This window comes from Choloepus didactylus, chromosome 3, assembly GCF_015220235.1.
Source record: "Choloepus didactylus isolate mChoDid1 chromosome 3, mChoDid1.pri, whole genome shotgun sequence".
Lineage (NCBI taxonomy): Eukaryota > Metazoa > Chordata > Mammalia > Pilosa > Megalonychidae > Choloepus > Choloepus didactylus.
Genome location: NC_051309.1, coordinates 79,775,511 through 79,792,481, shown reverse-complemented (window position 1 = coordinate 79,792,481; position 16,971 = coordinate 79,775,511). Strand labels below are relative to the sequence as shown.

The following is a 16,971-nucleotide window of genomic DNA, read 5'->3' as shown; positions in this document are numbered from 1 at the left end:
CACGCCTGCATTGTTCTCTGATAACTCAGGAGTATTAATAATGGATCCTCCAGCAATTGCCTAAACCGCACTTTTTTGATTATTTTATTGAAAGGATGACATAACAAATTTAAAGTTGCCAAAAGACAAACAAAGCATATATTCTTCTGAGAATATTTTTTTTATTTGATATCTAAGTTGACAAATATCATTTTAGACAAGCTTAGAACAATACTTTAAGAAATTGTTCTCTTAAGTGTCAAATACCAGAGAGATTTAAAAAACTGACAAAGTACCTTAAATACTGATCAGTTAGCCCAAAGCCTCTGAAAATACTACCCAAGCTGTCATTCTGCTCAATGACTTAAGCAACACTCTGGTTTTAGAAAATGTAATATTACTTTATCAATTCCTTCCCAGAACCTTCCATGCCCATTATGTCAGTGATGACCTATAATCCTTCCTGAGGTTATTTGCTTTTCTAAGATCTTATTTTTGTGGGTTCCATCAGAACAATTTTTGAATCAAGATTCTGAGGATCAAAACAGTCAACTAGCAGTTACTACAGCTACAGTAATTGTTGGTAAAGGGGGATTAAAAATAGACACTCATAATATCTTTACTCCTTTATTGCAAAGGCAACACAAAAGCAGTAAGAGTAAAATATGAAATTGACCTAAAGCCCAGTTTACAGAAGTATCTACTGCATCCTTCCAAACCCTTTTCTGGACAGGCACATTCACATATTTTCAATGTTTCATCACAATATACATTTTATCTGCAGCTTGCTTTTTTATCCAATACTTTAGAACCATTTTTACATGCCAGTACATATTGAATTATCTCATTCTTTTAAACAGAATAGATGTTAGTTTATCTGACCAACACTCTATTGCTAGACATTTACATTGTTTCCACTTTAAATTCCTATTAAAAACACACCTTAACAACAACAAAAAGACTGAATTAGATCAAACTCTTATCATTTTACAAGAAACACAGGGGACAAGGAACATGCCAAATAACACTATGCGGCTTCAACTAGCAAAATTCAGATTGTTGGAAACTATAGGCAAACAAACTGATTTTGACAAAAATAGCAAAGCATTAAAGAGAGAGAGAGAGATACAGAGAGAGAGAGAGGGAGAGATGTGAAATTTATGGATTGAAAGAGACTGAAGAGACAATGTTTGGATCCTATTTGAACAAACCAACTGTTTAAAAACTGATGAGAAAGAAAATAGGAGAAATTTGAACTGGATATTTTTAAGGAATTAACGTTTTGGGGTGATGAGGGTATCATGATAACAGAGAAATCCTTTAACTTTTTGAAACATATTGAAATTTACAGACAAAATAGTATGATGTCTGAGATTTGCCTCACAATGAACCAGTGGGGAGCAGGGTGGGAGGAAGGTGGGATTTTAGATGAAACCTGAATAGCCATGAGTCTTAGCTGGGTGATAGGTTCTGTTTTCCTACTTCTGTGTGTTTATAGTTTCCATAATAAATTTTCAAAAAAAAAAAAAATCAGTGCGTGAATACAGCTTTCTAAAACGTTACAAAACAAGAGACAATTTTCACTTACTGAGAGATATTTTAAAATCTTTACCAAAAAATTGGCTGTAAATTTTTGCATCTCAAAAACCACATTTCCCCTTTTCTGTTTAAACCCCCAAATTGAAACTTCCTATTCTCAGGGATATAGTCATTTCTGTTTCTTCAACAGCCATACTTGTTTTTTAGATTTTTGGCTTCACAAGCCTTCTCTTGATTATCTGTGCTCCTGTTCCATCCAGGGAGAAATCAGAACCCAGCATTCATCATAATAAGGAACATGGTCTCTGCCACGGAAGAGAGGTGCGGGAATGGCTCCCCTGTCCTCCAGTGCCACACACACTCCCAGGCACAGTTCCCTGTCGGTTCCAGCACAAGGTCAGAGTCAATATCCTTTGCCATCTCTGCGTAGTCAATGCAGCTGCACTTCAAGACGGCCGAGTGCCTGGCCACCTCAAAAATGAACAAGTAGAACTCACAGAACCAGCAAGGCACAGAGGTTAAATAAAAACTGTCCTCTTTCCATTTCTTTGGTTTGTTCGCAATTTGTTCCTCAAGTTGATATAATCTTAAATTGTACCATTATCCCTATGGCTTCATCAGAGTATGTTATTTTTTCAACTCGCATTCTTATTGACAGCAACTAAATAATTAAACATTCCTATTTGGAATATGCCAGAAAGTACTATAAGCATTGTTAGACAATGCAGCTGGAGGGTATGACAACGCAGGTAACTTTAACACAAGCCATGTCAGGGTGTCAGCCCTGCAGGGCTGATAACAAGGTTTCCCATCACAGGACACAGGTTTGGTATTAGGACTTATCATCACTTCTATGCATTCACTCGGATTTTAACACAACTCATATTTCAGACGCACCAAGGAAGGCAGAATTCATGCTCCACAGAACCAAGAAAACTCCCATTCTGTTCTTGAGCTTATTAGTGACTAATTTACACCCTCAACACTCAGCATCTGAATTTACTTAATGTTCTCAAACTTTACTGGGTAATTGATGTAGAGTTTCCCTTAGACTCAAATAATTTTTCAACATTAAGCTATTTTTAGCTATTCAGAAAAGTCTCAAAAATGCTCAAATAATGGAGGTATCTTTTTCTTCTCTGGCTGAGGTTGAAGGTGACATTTTCATAATTGGTCAGGGGGTTTAATTTCTAGCTATTTTAAAGCGATACCCATGGCCAGAAAAAGGAGGAGGGAACTTACATTTTAAAAAGAAGTGTTTTACATTGTACATAGTTCAAACATCGTTGATTTTAAAGTTTAGGTTTCATAATCCTCAATGGAGATTAAAGCCTGGCTCATTTTTTAAAAAGCTACTTGAAAATGCTAGACATAAGCACCTGATAATAAACAAGTCTGCCAATGTCTTAATTTTTGTGATCTAAGGCAAAATTGGAATTTTCTTCCATTTGCCAGCTCTCAAAAAATGTATTTAATCATTCAGTTGAACAGGTTTATTTTGAGTATCCTCTTGTGACCCATATACTATTCTAGCACTGGGGATACTGCAACTAGAGAGACAATACCTCTGTCCCTTTGAAGCTGTTTTAGCAGGGATGGGAACAGGCGGAGCAGGAAGATACACATTAAAGAAAAAGTAGAGCTAAGAGCCAGAGGAGAGGCACTGGGAATAAGGTGGTGGCAGGTGGAACAGACTAGAATTTTTTAACTATTGGTCAGGGTAAGCCTCACTGAGAAGGTGACATTTAAGCACAGCTTTTAAGGAGCTGAGAGAATTAGCCATGTGGTTCTCTAGGGAAAACATATTCCAGACAGAGAAACCAGCCACTGTTGGAATAGGGTGAGCAAAGGAGAGTGCAGAAGACCAAGTCCCAGAACGAATGGGCCTCTGCTCATGCATGTCTTGACGGTTACTGTAAAGGACTTGGCTTTTACTCTGAGCTAAAAAGGCAGCCATTGCAGGGTTTTGACAACAGAGTGACACCACCTGATACATTTCCACTGGATCAGTTGTTGCTATATTGAGAACAGACTCTAAGAAGGAAAGGATAAAATCTGGTAGACTAGAAAGGAGGCACTGAAGGATTCCAGGAGAAGACGATGACTCTGAGAGCAGTGGAGGTAGCAAAAAGTGGCTGAATTCTGTATATATTTCAAAGGTAGAGCAAACAGATTTTCCTGAAGGGTTGGATGAGGGGTGTTGGGAGAAAAAGAAAATTCAAGTGTCTCAAGGTGTTTTGGCCTTGGAAGTTGGTGTTGGCATTAACTGAAATGGGAGTGGCTTAGGTGAGTCCTCTTAGGGGAAGGAAGTTTGGAAGCACAATTTTAGACATGCTGAGTTTGAGATAACAGATAGCCAAGTAATGATCTTCTTTTGGTCAGGTCAAAAATCACTATCCTCAAAGAATGTAAATACCCTGAAAGCAGAGTTTTTCTGTTTTGTTCACTGCTGTAGTCCAGAATCTTGGATAGTGTTTAGCCTACATAGATTCTCAATTAGCAAATTAATTCAGCAAATATTAAGCACCCAGTATGTGTTTTTCTCTATTCTAGGTACTGGGTATACAGCAGTGGACAAAACAGCTAACATTCCTGCACTCCTGGAGCTGACATCCTAGTAGTGGGAGAAAGACTAGCAAATGAAGTAAAATAAATCTTTTGTCTATTGGTGTACCTGCTTAACGAACATTTGGTAAGTGAATGATGAATTGCTACAGTTTACTCACATAGCACTTTATGTACATCATCACAACCCTGCAAGGGAGGAAACTGACACCCCAAGAGGAGAGCCTAGTCCTTCCAAGATTCAGGGCTGGTATCCCATCCCCAGCCTATCCTATTACAAATTACCTGCTCTTTCTACCACATTGTGTTGCTTCTCATATATAATAACACAAATCCTGTCCTCACCTTATAAATATCAGGGCTGTGCTCTTAATATAAGCATTTAGAGGAGACTATGCTTGTGACAGGACTATTTTTAAAGTGCAATTACAGGCATACCTCAGGGATCTTGTGGGTCTGGTTCCAGATCACTGCAACAAAGCAAATATTGCAATAAAGCAAGTCAAATGAGTTTTTTTCCCCAGTACAAATGAAAGTTATCTTTACACTCTGCTGTAGTCTATTAAGTGTACAATAGTATTATTCCTAAAAATGTATATACCTTAATTAAAAAAAAAAACTTTACTGCTAAAAAATGCTAACCATCATCTGAGCCTTTAGTGAATCATAAATTTTGCTAGTGGAGGGTCTTGCCTCGATGTTGATGGCTGCTGACTGATCAGGGTGATGGTTGCTGAAGGTTGGGCTGGCTGTGGAAGTTTCTTAAAATAAGACAACAATGAAGTTTCCTGCATATATTGACTCTTCCATTCATGAAAGGTTTCTTTGCAGCAGGCGGTGCTGTTTGATAGCATTTTACCCTGTAGAAGAAGTTTTTTCAACATTGGAGTCAATCCCCTTAAATCCTGCCACTGCTTTAACAACTAAATTTATGTAATATTCTAAATCCTTTGTTGTCATTTCCACAATGTTCACAGCATCTTCACCAGGAGCAGATTCCATCTCAAGGAACCACTTTCTTTGCTCATCCATAAGAAGCAACTCCTTATCTGTTGAAGTTTTATCATGACATTGCAGCAATTCAGCCACATCTTCAGGCTCCACTTCTAATTCTAGTTCTCTTGTTATTTCTACTACATCCACAGTTACTTCCTCCACTGAAGTCTCGCCAACATATAACACCACATGAACTCACTAAAATGACTACACTCTTTTGTTTCCCTAAACACATATAGATAGTGCATTGTACCTTCTACATGGAAATAAATTGTTACAATAATTGTATTCCTAAAGAATCTAAATTAAAGTGCAGAACAAGAGTCACATGCTATGGAGTGTTAACAATTGAATAAAAGCTCAAATTATTATAGTGGTATACCTCTATCTCTCTATCTTTTTTCAAAGGAAACTGAAAACAGTTCATAAGGGGTTGAGCGCACAGGACAAATAAACTCTCCGTTTTGAGGCTACACCGGACTGGTAAGAATATCATAATTCAAAAGGTAACATCTTATATATTTTAATAACCTCATATAAGAAATACAATGTGTTCTAACCAGTGGGAAGTCTGAATGGGAGCCTTAAGTTTATAACAAAAAAAGCAAGCACAAACTTCTCTCCTCTAATTCCTTTCATGTTTAACACCTGCACAAAAATTCACATATCCTCATTTCCACCCTGTTGGAAAAGAAAATCAGGTGTAAGACTTTGGAATATAAGTGGAAGACATTATCATGGAAGTTGTATTCCACCAGTCATTTTATTTTATATTGAATAGACACACTTTCTGAATATTACACACATTTTTTTTCTACCTAATTATAATTATCTATTCAGATTTTACCTTGGGTAAAAGGTACAAATTTCCACCACCGTCCAATAACTTAAAGGACTTTTTGTTTTCTTCCCATTTGCCTTAACATTCTGTCTAATATGTTTCTGCAGGCTTTATACAGCTACAGCTTTCAAGTGATACCAACAGAACTATCCAGCAAAAATTATGTAAACTTAGATAATTAATATTTGTGAGATGTTTTAAGATCCTGGCACAAAAGAGAGCATTGAAATCCAAAGCTCTTCTGTAACTTTCTCTTTTAATCAGCTGCCAGCTACGTTCTAGAAATCTTCTAGATCCAACTCCTGTGCAAGAACATTGCTACCATTTCAAACATACTCCGTTTTTTTTAGAAAGGAAGGCCCAGAAGTGGTTAGTAAATGTAGCCTCAGAGTGGCTTACAGTAATCCCACCAATGGTTCAGAAACACACAACAATGCACTGTTAATAGATATGCAATGAAATTCAAAATATTTCATTGGACTAAGAGCTGCCTCTGAATCCTAATCTATGTAGTTGCTGCCAGAGAAAGAGCTGCTCTTAAATTTCTGTGTCTCCCACGATCAGATTTTTTTTTTAAATGGAAATAGTGCAGGGCAACCAACACCTAGTGAAGCAGAGTTCAAAATAAAGCTAATCTTGCATCTAACCCATTGCATATATGAAGTGTATATGAAAGGCTAAAGATAGGGTTGCCAAATAAAATACAGGATGTCCCAGTTAAATTTGAATTTAGGATAAATGAAGAATTTTTTTAAATCTAAATATGTCCCAAATATTGCATTGGTCATACTTAGACTAAAAGAGATGTTTATTTGAAATTCAAATTTGACTGGGTATTCTATATTTTTATTTGCTAAATCTGGCAACTCTAGCCAAAAGAAAATTAAAACAGCTCATTTCCAACTGATATACCACCTTCCACCAATGAAAAACACAGATGAAATGAATTCTATAATCATTCATTTCATTTTATGATTTCTATTACTTGTAAAACGGCAAAGGTCTTAAGGTTTATAAGTGAAGTTAAAACAGATGAGAGAAATTGACCATGCTGGTGTAAAGAGTTATGATGAATATTTAAAGACCCACACATCAGAAAATCTAATATTACATCAAGCCTCATCATTACAATAATTTAACATGAGTAAAAAAAGTAATGTCATGAGCTACATACACAAATCATGCTTATTTTACAGTCATCCTGCTTGTTCATTGCTGGATGATATCCTAATAGCCCTGCATTTTCAAGCAAAAAAGCTATCACTGGACAAGGCAGTCACTCACTACATGCGCACCTCCTTTTAGAACTGCCACTATCTTCTAAATGAAACATTTATTATTCCAAGGAACTGTTTCATTTGATATCTTTTTAACAAAACAAATATTTGATTCCTGAGCTAACCTGTCCAATTTCAGAGGCAGAGGCAGATACTTCCAAAAGGAAGCAAACTGTTGGAATTGCCATGGCAGAAGGATTCTTTTCATTTGGGTGTTGAGATAGATCTCTTTTTAAAACATTTTAAAAATGTCAGTCTCCATTGTTTCCATTGGGTGGTGTACCCCCAGGGGAAAATTATTGCCTAAGAGAGTCTGCTTAATCAGACTGTAAATACTTGGCCAATATTTCCCTCATGAAAACAAGCACAATTAGACCAGGCCCAAATGCTCAAGTTAAATTAGAGATCTGACAATTATTAATTGTTCTGGTTTCTGGAGAGTCATTATAGGTTATTGAGAAACCATGACCTGCCTTTTCCTAAATTGTTTGATCTTAATTATCTAGAAGTTTGTGGCTTTGAGGACCTGAACTTAAGGTATAGCTGAGTTGGGATTTGAAACACACCAGTTTACAAAAGACTGTGGAAAAAATCAAGTCCCTGGTGAGACTCCTTCTACTTGTTACTGAGCGTTTTTTGGACTGTTGTGCTAAATCTGAGCTGACGCATGATTAATCTTTTCAAATCAGGCATTTAATAGACTCAGCTGAATATTTTCTTAATTTGCACTTTAGGGTTTGGCCAAACAGCTGGCACTGTGCTTGAGTATTGAGATCTTTGATTTACATAGTCCAAGTGCAAACATATAAACCCTGCTTTTAGAGAAGATGGCCTAATCAGTGCAGAACACAAAAACTTTATTAATAAGAATAATAGCAACAACACTTGCTAATACTTACTGAGCACTTATTATGTCCCAGGCACTGTTCTAAGCCCTTTAGGTATATTTATTCATTTAACGCTTTCGACAACCTTATGTGGTTATTACTCTCACAATTTTGTAGGCAAGAAAATTCAAAGTGGTTAAACTACTTGCCCTAAATTACACAATTAATAGTAGTAAACTTAGATTTGTACCTAGAAAAACTAGCTGAAGAGTTTATACCTTATTACTTTGCTACAATGCCTCTGTAGATGTATCATACAACAATGAAGACATTCCACTGTCTTAGGTCAGATTTCATGTGACGGAGGATTCTGCTTCTTTGTGACCACAGAGTCCAAGTGACAGGAGTTAGACCAAAAGAATGCAAGCAAGCTTTCACCCTCACCCCAATCAAACCTAGGCAACCTAGCTATTTTTGTAAATTTGCATGCAGTTTTGGTTGATATGTCTGTGATAAGACTACAGAACTGAAATATATCAGGTCCTGAACTAGGAACAAAGCCTTAAATGTGAAGGATGGGATCTTCTTCCAAGGATAAGAAGATTCCAGGTGTTAATCAGCTGGAAAAGAGGCCTCTGAGAGATCCAGAACACAAAGAGGATCCCAGTCTGGGAATCTAGTTTCTTGATCTGATCACAAAGGGACCAGTAAGACTGCACTGGAGAGCCTGGATAATGGGATGGAATGTAGTACTCTCCCTGGGGGTGGGCCAGGAGCAGGCAAGCAGAACCTGGAGCAGAAGGATGATCATGAGGTTTGTGCTTCTGCCATCTATTTTTATTCCTTTTTGTCCTTCTTGAGTATTTGGAAAAGGCTCTTTGAAAGTTCTACTATATCTTATATACCTAAGTGAAGGGAAATTTTTTTAAAAAAACTGAGCCATAGTCCCCCAGATGACAACCCTGGAGGTGTTGACAATGAAAGGAGAGAATCCAGAGGAGAGAGAAAGAGGGATACAGAATGAAACTATTCAGTGGTCTGCCATCTTTCCTCCCTTCCCAGTTCTGGTGGCAAACTTCAGAGATTCTGACTTATATTCTAATTTAGAGGCAGTACTCCTGTATACCTGTACTGGCCTAGGAGTGTTTGGGAATGGTCTGTAAAACAGCCATGGTAGTTTTATGCCACAATCAAATTTGAGAGAACTATAGACAGTTGAAAGTTTCTCTCTTTCTCGTTTTTTAAATACAAGGGACTAAGTATAAAGATCTACCCCTACTAGGTTGCTGAACATGTACATATATTTGCAAATGTCCATTATACAGGCTAGAGGAAATGCTGTGTATATACTGAGAGGATTTGTTAAGCTAAAACATATTCCCTGACCAACCCTGTTCCTGCCTCAAGGAAGTAAACCCCCTTAAGGATTTTACAGAAATTTTCCTGAAGCCTCTTGTGGCAGTGGTGGTAAGTAGGGTAGAGGTGGCAGGCAGTAGGATGGAGTGGAGAAAATGAAGGAAAGAAGAAACAGTCTGGAGAAACTAACTCCAAGAGGAGTCGCTGAAGCATGCATGCCACTTAGACCTCTCATCCCTTTCTCCTTTACCAATGCATCTATTCTCTTTAGCAAATGCTATTTTAGATTCTGAAAACATCTTACTCTAGGGTGCAAATAATCTCATGATGCATTTGTGCCAGTTTTTATATTTTTCTGACAATTATATTGCAAGTAGCTCTAACAACTAACCATTAAAGCCACCTTCATTGGCACAAACTCCAGAGGGAAGGACCAAGCTTCCATTAGCTTCATCACCCTCTGTATCCGACATGCACATAGAAACATAAGCAGGGGAAAGAGGCATTATGTCTCCGGATCACGGAAGCCGGAGAACTAGGAAGCAGTGACCCGCATCTCTGATCCAGTGTATGGGGTGGGGGTGGGGGTGGGGGGCTGGGGCTGCTCAGTCAGTCCCCGACCCATCAGCCTCCTCCTTCTTACTGTGGACAAGGGCAATATCCCTGCCCCCAGAATAGCGGGGCTACAACTCTAATTAAGACTGGTCAAAAGAAAAAAAAAAAGTTCCTGAGGAAAAACCGCTACAGGACTGCCTGTTAGGGTTAACTTTTGTTTTCCTAACTGTCAGAGCTGTTTAAAAAAGAAATAAAGAAAAAGAGAAGCCGTTAAATAAAAGAAAACAAATTTACCTACCAGCTTACTCAAGGTTTTCGGAACCTCATGAACAGATTTTTATTTAAAAGAAGATAAAGAACTTTTCCATGTCACTGCGTAAGCATCTCTGGCTTCGAGGACTGCCGGAATTAGCACGCACGGCAATCCTGGGCCTGGAAGCGGCTGTTACACCTGCTGAGATCCAGGCGTTCCCAGCCCAGCCGCAGGCTGCCTTTAGGCCGGCCGTGAGCTTTCGGGAACCGTCTGCGGACGCGTCACCAAATAGAGCAGACACCAGAGTGAAAAGAAGTTTTCCCAGTCGTTCAGCAAGTAGAGAAAATAAAACGCTGTAGCCTCAAACTGGGAAACTTCTACTTAAAACTGCATTATCTTTTGTGAACTGTCGGGAAACCCCTAGCTTATTTTCAAGGGATCACAACAACTAGTGTCTATAATTACAGAAACCCCCAAGAACTCAGAGGAAAAAATACACGGACTAAAGCATAATCCAAATCGGCTTTTTCACGTGGCTTTCGATCATTCTTACCTAAATATGCCAATGGCCACGCACCTGGGCTACTTTGGCCACCGGTGACTTACCTACGGTCAGATGTCCCTTGTCGGGACTACATTTTCTGGAACAACGGTTACCCTCACTCCAGACTCAAAATGTTTCGAATCTTTCCCTGGCCCCCATGAGGTGGCTAACTCAGTCCTCGTTCCTGTTCCTTCCTTTCTGACGCAGCCCTGGTCCCAGGATCAGGGAGGCACGAGTGGGAAGGCGGCTCTCCGTGGGGGTGGGGGGGGGGAGAGAGAGAGAGAGAGAGAGAGAGAGAGAGAGTGAGTGTGTGTGTGTGTGTGTGTGTGTGTGTGTGTGTGTGTGTGTGTGTGGTGGTACTTCCAGCCAACTTAACAGTTTTGTTTGGGATTATTTTCCTCGCATAAAGCGCATTTTGGGAAGGCGCTGGGCTACCGGCAAAACCTACAAATCGCCAGCGCTGATTGCTGATTGCGAGCTCGACCCCGGCCGGGACTGCTGCGCGGAGGGGGGTGGGGAGGCATTAGTGCCACATCACTCCTAAGCGCGATTAGGAAGGGACGCTGGAGATCAGATACCGCCAAGTCTCGGGGAACGGAATCCAGCCCCACCCGCCGCGCAGTCACTGGAGAAAGCCTTCCCAGACGCGACATTTCCCCCCTGGCTTTTTCATCCCTCCCTGGGCTGAACCATAGCAAGAAGACTGATCCCGGGCTCTTGGCAGACTGCAAGGTGCACTCCGTGAACCTGGCCAGGAAGTAAAAGCCTCAAGGCAGAGTGAGTGTCTCCCACCCGGGTTTCGAACGCGCCTCGCAGCCACCTGTTCCACAAAGCCAGAGTTTGTGCGGGCGGGGGTTGTGTCATGAAGGAACCCGTCATCTCCTTCTGGCATGACCCAGGATCTCCAAAGGCACACCACTCCAAATCCAAGTACGCGCACACACCTGCGCACAACCCCGGATTCAGGTACCACTCCGGCCACCCGCGAGCAAGGAATTAATTCCCTGCTCTCTCTGGTCTCCCCGCTTCAGCCCGGGCCCCAGCGCTGGCCTCCGGGGCCACACCGCGCCCGGACCCTCTGGGAGGACGGCGCCCCGAAATACCTGCCGTGAAGATGCAAAAGGCGAAGAGAGTCTTGCAGATCATGGTACCCGGGAGCCAATCTCGGCGCCGGCGGCGGGACAGTTTGCAGGGACTGACAGAGCGCAAGGGGCGAATGATTCCTCCTCTGCCCGGCGGGCTGCGGTGGGAGCGGGGAGGCGCGCTCCACCCAAGAAGCTCTGGCTGCCGGCGGGGAGGCGAGGCAAGCGCGGCACGGGTGCGTCAGCCGCGAATCCCACAGCGCCCGGCGTGCTTCTACTCCATCCCAGTAGCTGGAGCGGGAGACCGCCTCCGCCACCGCGCCCGCCGCCGCCAAACTCCTCCCACCTGGGCCGGGCAGAGCTGACTGGGCCACCCCCCTGGCCTTTCCTCACCCTTTACTCGGGTTCTGGGAGCCTAGGCCCAGGGCGGCCTCTGCTGGACAGTCAGGGCGCGAGTGCGTAGATTTGACTAGGTTCAGCAAATGTTTGGAGTGCTTCGCACTGTCCGGACTGAGGGAAGGCAGAGATATGACCAGATCTCTGCCCTCAGGAAGCTATTTCATATATATTCATACATACATATATATATATATGTATGTATATATATATATTTTTTTACCCGATTTTACAGCCTTTAAACAGGTGACCATATGCCAGTTTAGGCGTTATCGCGGAAAGCCAGACTCCACCATGGTAAGAGAGCACATACATTTCGTTCCAAGTACGGGAGCATTTCTTTCATTTTTCCAAACGTTACTGCGTATACACTAAATCGTCACACACATTCAATCGCTATGCACTTCCTGGTTCTAGAGTCAGGATGTTTGCCACCCTGTTCAGCTTCTTACTGGAAGCAATTATAGTAATATCAGTTAACATTGCATGTGAGACAACTATGAGCTAGGCTAGGGCCAGGTGTTGTATCTGATTCCCTCTAACAACCCTAAGATAGGAATTTTTGTTTCATTTTATCGAAGAGAAGACCAGGCCCAGAGAAAAGTAATGTGTTTAAGGTCACAAAGCTGGTAAAGGCTGGACACCATAACTGAAAAGTTTGTGCACCAGGCCCATAATAATAATGTCTAACACTTCCTGAGAGATTCTGTATACCAGGCACTGGACAATGTGCCATACAGCTATTAGCCAAGCTATTTAGTCCTCTCAGCAATCCTATCAGGCATGCCTATTATCTTTATTTTCAGGGGTGGAAACAAGCATAGAGAGGTTTAAATGCTTACCCAGGATCACACAATTGGCGAATGGTACAGATAAAATGCCCACCCTGGTTCATCCATTGTAATCTACTTCCTCTCTGAACCCCTCCAAGGTTCTGTTTTTCACTCAGATCAAAGCTGACTTTTCACTTAATTCCTCTCCACTGAAGCTTGTCTATTTCTCACACCTCCATCAAAGCAGATGCCAGATTGTCTCCCAATAGCTGTTATGAACCTGGTGGTCCCCAAATCATCAGAGCTGGGGAGCTGCAGGAATTAATGAGCCTTCCTAATGAAAATTGATTTGCTTGGGACCAGTAGGGGCCCTGGAGAACAGCTTTCTTTTTCTGTGACTTCTTTCTCATATACCAGGGGCTCTTGCTCCCTTTTTTGGACCTTACCATCTTATCTGTAGCAAAATGGACTCCTCTGCCTGGCCTCACCATTACAATTTTTAGATCTTGCTCACAGTTGCACTATTATATTTTTTATTTTGTCTTGGTAAATATATTGATTCTTGTTGGAAGAGAAAGTAAAAGATATTAGAACTAAGTGCCCATCCCCCTCTCTCCTCTGTGGCCAGAGAAACTGCAAATTCAATTTGTTAAACATGTACTCTGAATGCTTTTGACCTCGAGGTCCTTCTGGTTTCTGGTCTAATCTAGTGATTAGGAGGAATTTTCTGCATCTGGTTTGTGGTTGTCATGGAGGCAGGGACCACACACAGACGGAGTTTTGCTGGGATGTCTGTAAGCTACTGGTGACTTTAAATAGGGTCTATGTGACATAGACTCTATGTCACCAATAAGGGTTTTTAGAAACCATTCCACAGAACTATTTCTTGAATTGAAATTCAGCAAAACTTTAATGGAGGCCCTCTGGAGTGCAAAGCATGTATGAGTCTGGCTTTGATACCTAAGATGATGTTCTGGTTCCCTAAGGATGGTGATCCAGACATGCTAACCAGTAAAATTCTCAAGTCTTTTCATTGTATACAGAAAGGAGTTGAAAATAATTTGTTTTAGTGAAAGTATTAATTTTAACTGATGATTAACAATTTTTAATTTATTAATTTAGTCAAAATATATTTAAACATCTACTAGTAGCAGACTTTATAGTAGGCTGTGGGAATATAATGTAATAGTGGGGATAGGCTATGTTATGCTGCTATAATAAACCACCCCAAAATCTCAGCAGTTTAAGGCAATAATGGTTTATTTCCTGCTTATGCGAACCCGTGGATTGAGGTTACACACCAGAGTAGCTCTCCTCTCCGTCAGGAGTCAGTGATGTACCTCCATATCAAAACCTACATCCACACTCACTGAGATAGGAGAAAAGAGAGATGGTGAGTAAAGTGCAGCATTGAAATCTTCCACTCAGAAATGACACTCCTGCTCATGCTTTATTGGCTCAAGTATGTCAGTGGCCATGACCAACTTCCAAAGAGCCAGGAAACACAATCTTCTCATGTGCCCAGAGAAGACTGGCTAACAGTGAAGAGATGTGATGTGTGCCACGGTGGTTAATTGTCCCTGTCATCAGGAAGCTTATATGATAGGAGGAGAGTCAAACATTAATTGAAGGATCACAAAAATATATGTAATAATTTATTATAAGTGCTCTAAATAATACCTACTGACACATATTGTGTTAGAAATTGTGCCAAGCATTTTATGTATAATATTTATTTCAACTTTACACTCTATGAAGTAGGTACTCTTATTATAACAATTTTACAGATAAGCTGCAAGATACAGAGAGTTTAAGTGTGAAGGAAACCAAAGGATGCTATGAGAGGTTATAGCAGAGGGAAGGAGGACTTGTCCTAACTGGGGCCAGGGATGGAATTTTTTACCTAACTTTTTAGTTATAAAGAACTATACAACCAGGTTGTTTTTTTTTTTTTTTTTTTTTGGGGTTCCAGTGGGCTTTTATTGAGATAAATCAACAAAAATCAAGATTGTACCAACCATCTTTACTGAGCCTTAAAAACTTAGCAGAGATTCAGGCCCATATACATATACATACAATATAACACATCCCAACAAAAACAGAGCCCCACTGGAACATTTGCCAATTAACAGAAAGCCAATTTTCACCTTCTCCAAACGTTTTCCAAATTTTGAGTTCCTACTATTCACTTCTCAGTGGAACTGGTCCCTTGTGGCTAGGGGCATTGGAACTCGCCCATTTTCATCAAACAAAAAGTAAAAATGTTCAAGTTTCATTTGTTTCAGTAAAGGGAACAGTGGCTTTGCTTTCTTCAGACACCCCTCCCACAACCATTGGTTAAAATACAGTAGCCTGTATCTTAGTAACTCAACCCTACCCCCTGCTTTGTCTACTGGAGAATTTAAATGCACTTCTGTTGCAACCTGTCAGCTATGAAGGTGCAGAGTCCAGGTGCCAAGCTAGCTCCCTCTGACCTCCTGAACTGTTACAACCTTTGGACACTAATCTTTACCCCAAAGATGATGTTTTAGATCAGAAGCTAGAGTGAATTTTCTTGGGGGAGTTTTTTAAAACTACCTTTAGGGATAAGTAGAACTACAAGTTCCCTGAAGTCCACTTCAGTTCACCAAAAAGTTGACTGACTCCAGCTGCTATGAGTCCAATAATTTTCCCTGACAAAGGTAGTTTTGCCAGAGAATGATTCTACAAGAAAAACTTTTAAGATTTATAGAATGTTGAAAGTCACAAATTAAAATAACATGGCTTAATTCCCAAGAACTTATTTCATCTTTTGTTACTCTTCTCTAAGGTCAAGAGTGTGGCTAAAGGTGGTTTCTGATGAGGTTATTGTGCTTCCAAAGTGTTTCTAAATCCTTAGTGCAGACACCCTCCCTTTTGGGGCACAGTACCATCCCTCCCACCCCTATTTAAAAAAAAATTTTAAGCCAAGTGATCAGAATGAAATGTTTTGATTCCAACAATATACATTTTAGGCTTTGTGTCAAGTTGTCTGTAAAACCAGTTTTTTCATAGAATTCTGTTGGTTCTTTTGTAATGCCCCACTGAGGTAAAACAACAACAACAAAACAAACAAAAAAACGCTAGATAAATCTTCCTTTTACTGACTTCCACTCTTTTCTGATCATTGTTAAAATGAATTTCTCATGTTGTAGACTTTCAACATCTTATGAAAAAATTGCCTTTGGTTGACTTAAGTTTTCAATGTCCTGAATTTGTTATACTTTATAGCTAATTGAAGTGTTAGCTGTGGACTCCCGGTTTCATCATGGCATAGGAGAGTCAGAATGCCTTGGCTGAGAGAGCTGGGTGAGGCAGCATGTACAGGGGCTTCTGAGCCCTGGCCACTGGGAACTGGGTTCTAGTCCCTCCTCTGCCATCTACTAACTATGTGACTCAAATTACCTGGCAACTCTACCCCTCAGTTTCCTTCTGTCATTATTGGGAGGATTGAATGGAATACTCATGTGAAAGCTTGGCATGTTCTAAGTGCTTACTAAATGCTAGCTATTATTAGAGGAGAAACTTTGGGGTACATTAAAAAAAATTTTTTTTGGCTCTAAAATGCAAGGAGAAAACATTAATACCTGCCACAGCTCCTTCTTGACACATACGGTTATGTAAGTTTGGCTCTGCCCCTCAGAAACTCCATTCCTGCTACAACTGAGCTACAGCTGAAAGCTCTAAAGTCTTCCTGACAGCCCTTTCCCTATCTTCTTCCCCTTCTCCCCAAAGGCAGAAATACAGCAGCCTCAAGACCCCAATATATTTTGCCTTGGCTACATTTCTTTCCTGGCTGCCTCGCAAAAATATCTCCTTTGGTTCTGCTGCACCTTCCCTATCACTTTGCTTTTCTCTTCTTAACTCCAATTCCTTCTTTTAAAAATATTAATGGCAAAAAAGATTAATGGCAGCTATATATATACACCAAAGGGTAAATCTGGAACTTAGCTGAGAAATATTTGCTTGA

The 16,971-nt window shown here is 40.6% G+C and overlaps 1 protein-coding gene across 2 annotated transcripts in view; it reads right to left on the bottom strand.

Annotated features, from left to right (window-relative positions):
• PARM1 (prostate androgen-regulated mucin-like protein 1) overlaps nucleotides 1-12,196 on the bottom strand; it is a 112,567-nt gene extending 100,371 nt beyond the window's left edge. Inside the window, exon 1 of one of the 2 annotated variants that reach the window (XR_005215886.1) lies at nucleotides 11,836-12,196. Coding sequence is in view for 1 of the 2 variants with exons in the window: in XM_037829981.1 (XP_037685909.1) it covers nucleotides 11,836-11,878 (43 nt within the window). In the remaining variant the exon portion in view is untranslated. The remainder of the gene's footprint in view (nucleotides 1-11,835) is intronic. The other variant, XM_037829981.1, reaches the window with a different exon arrangement.
• Between the last annotated feature and the right edge of the window lie 4,775 nt (nucleotides 12,197-16,971).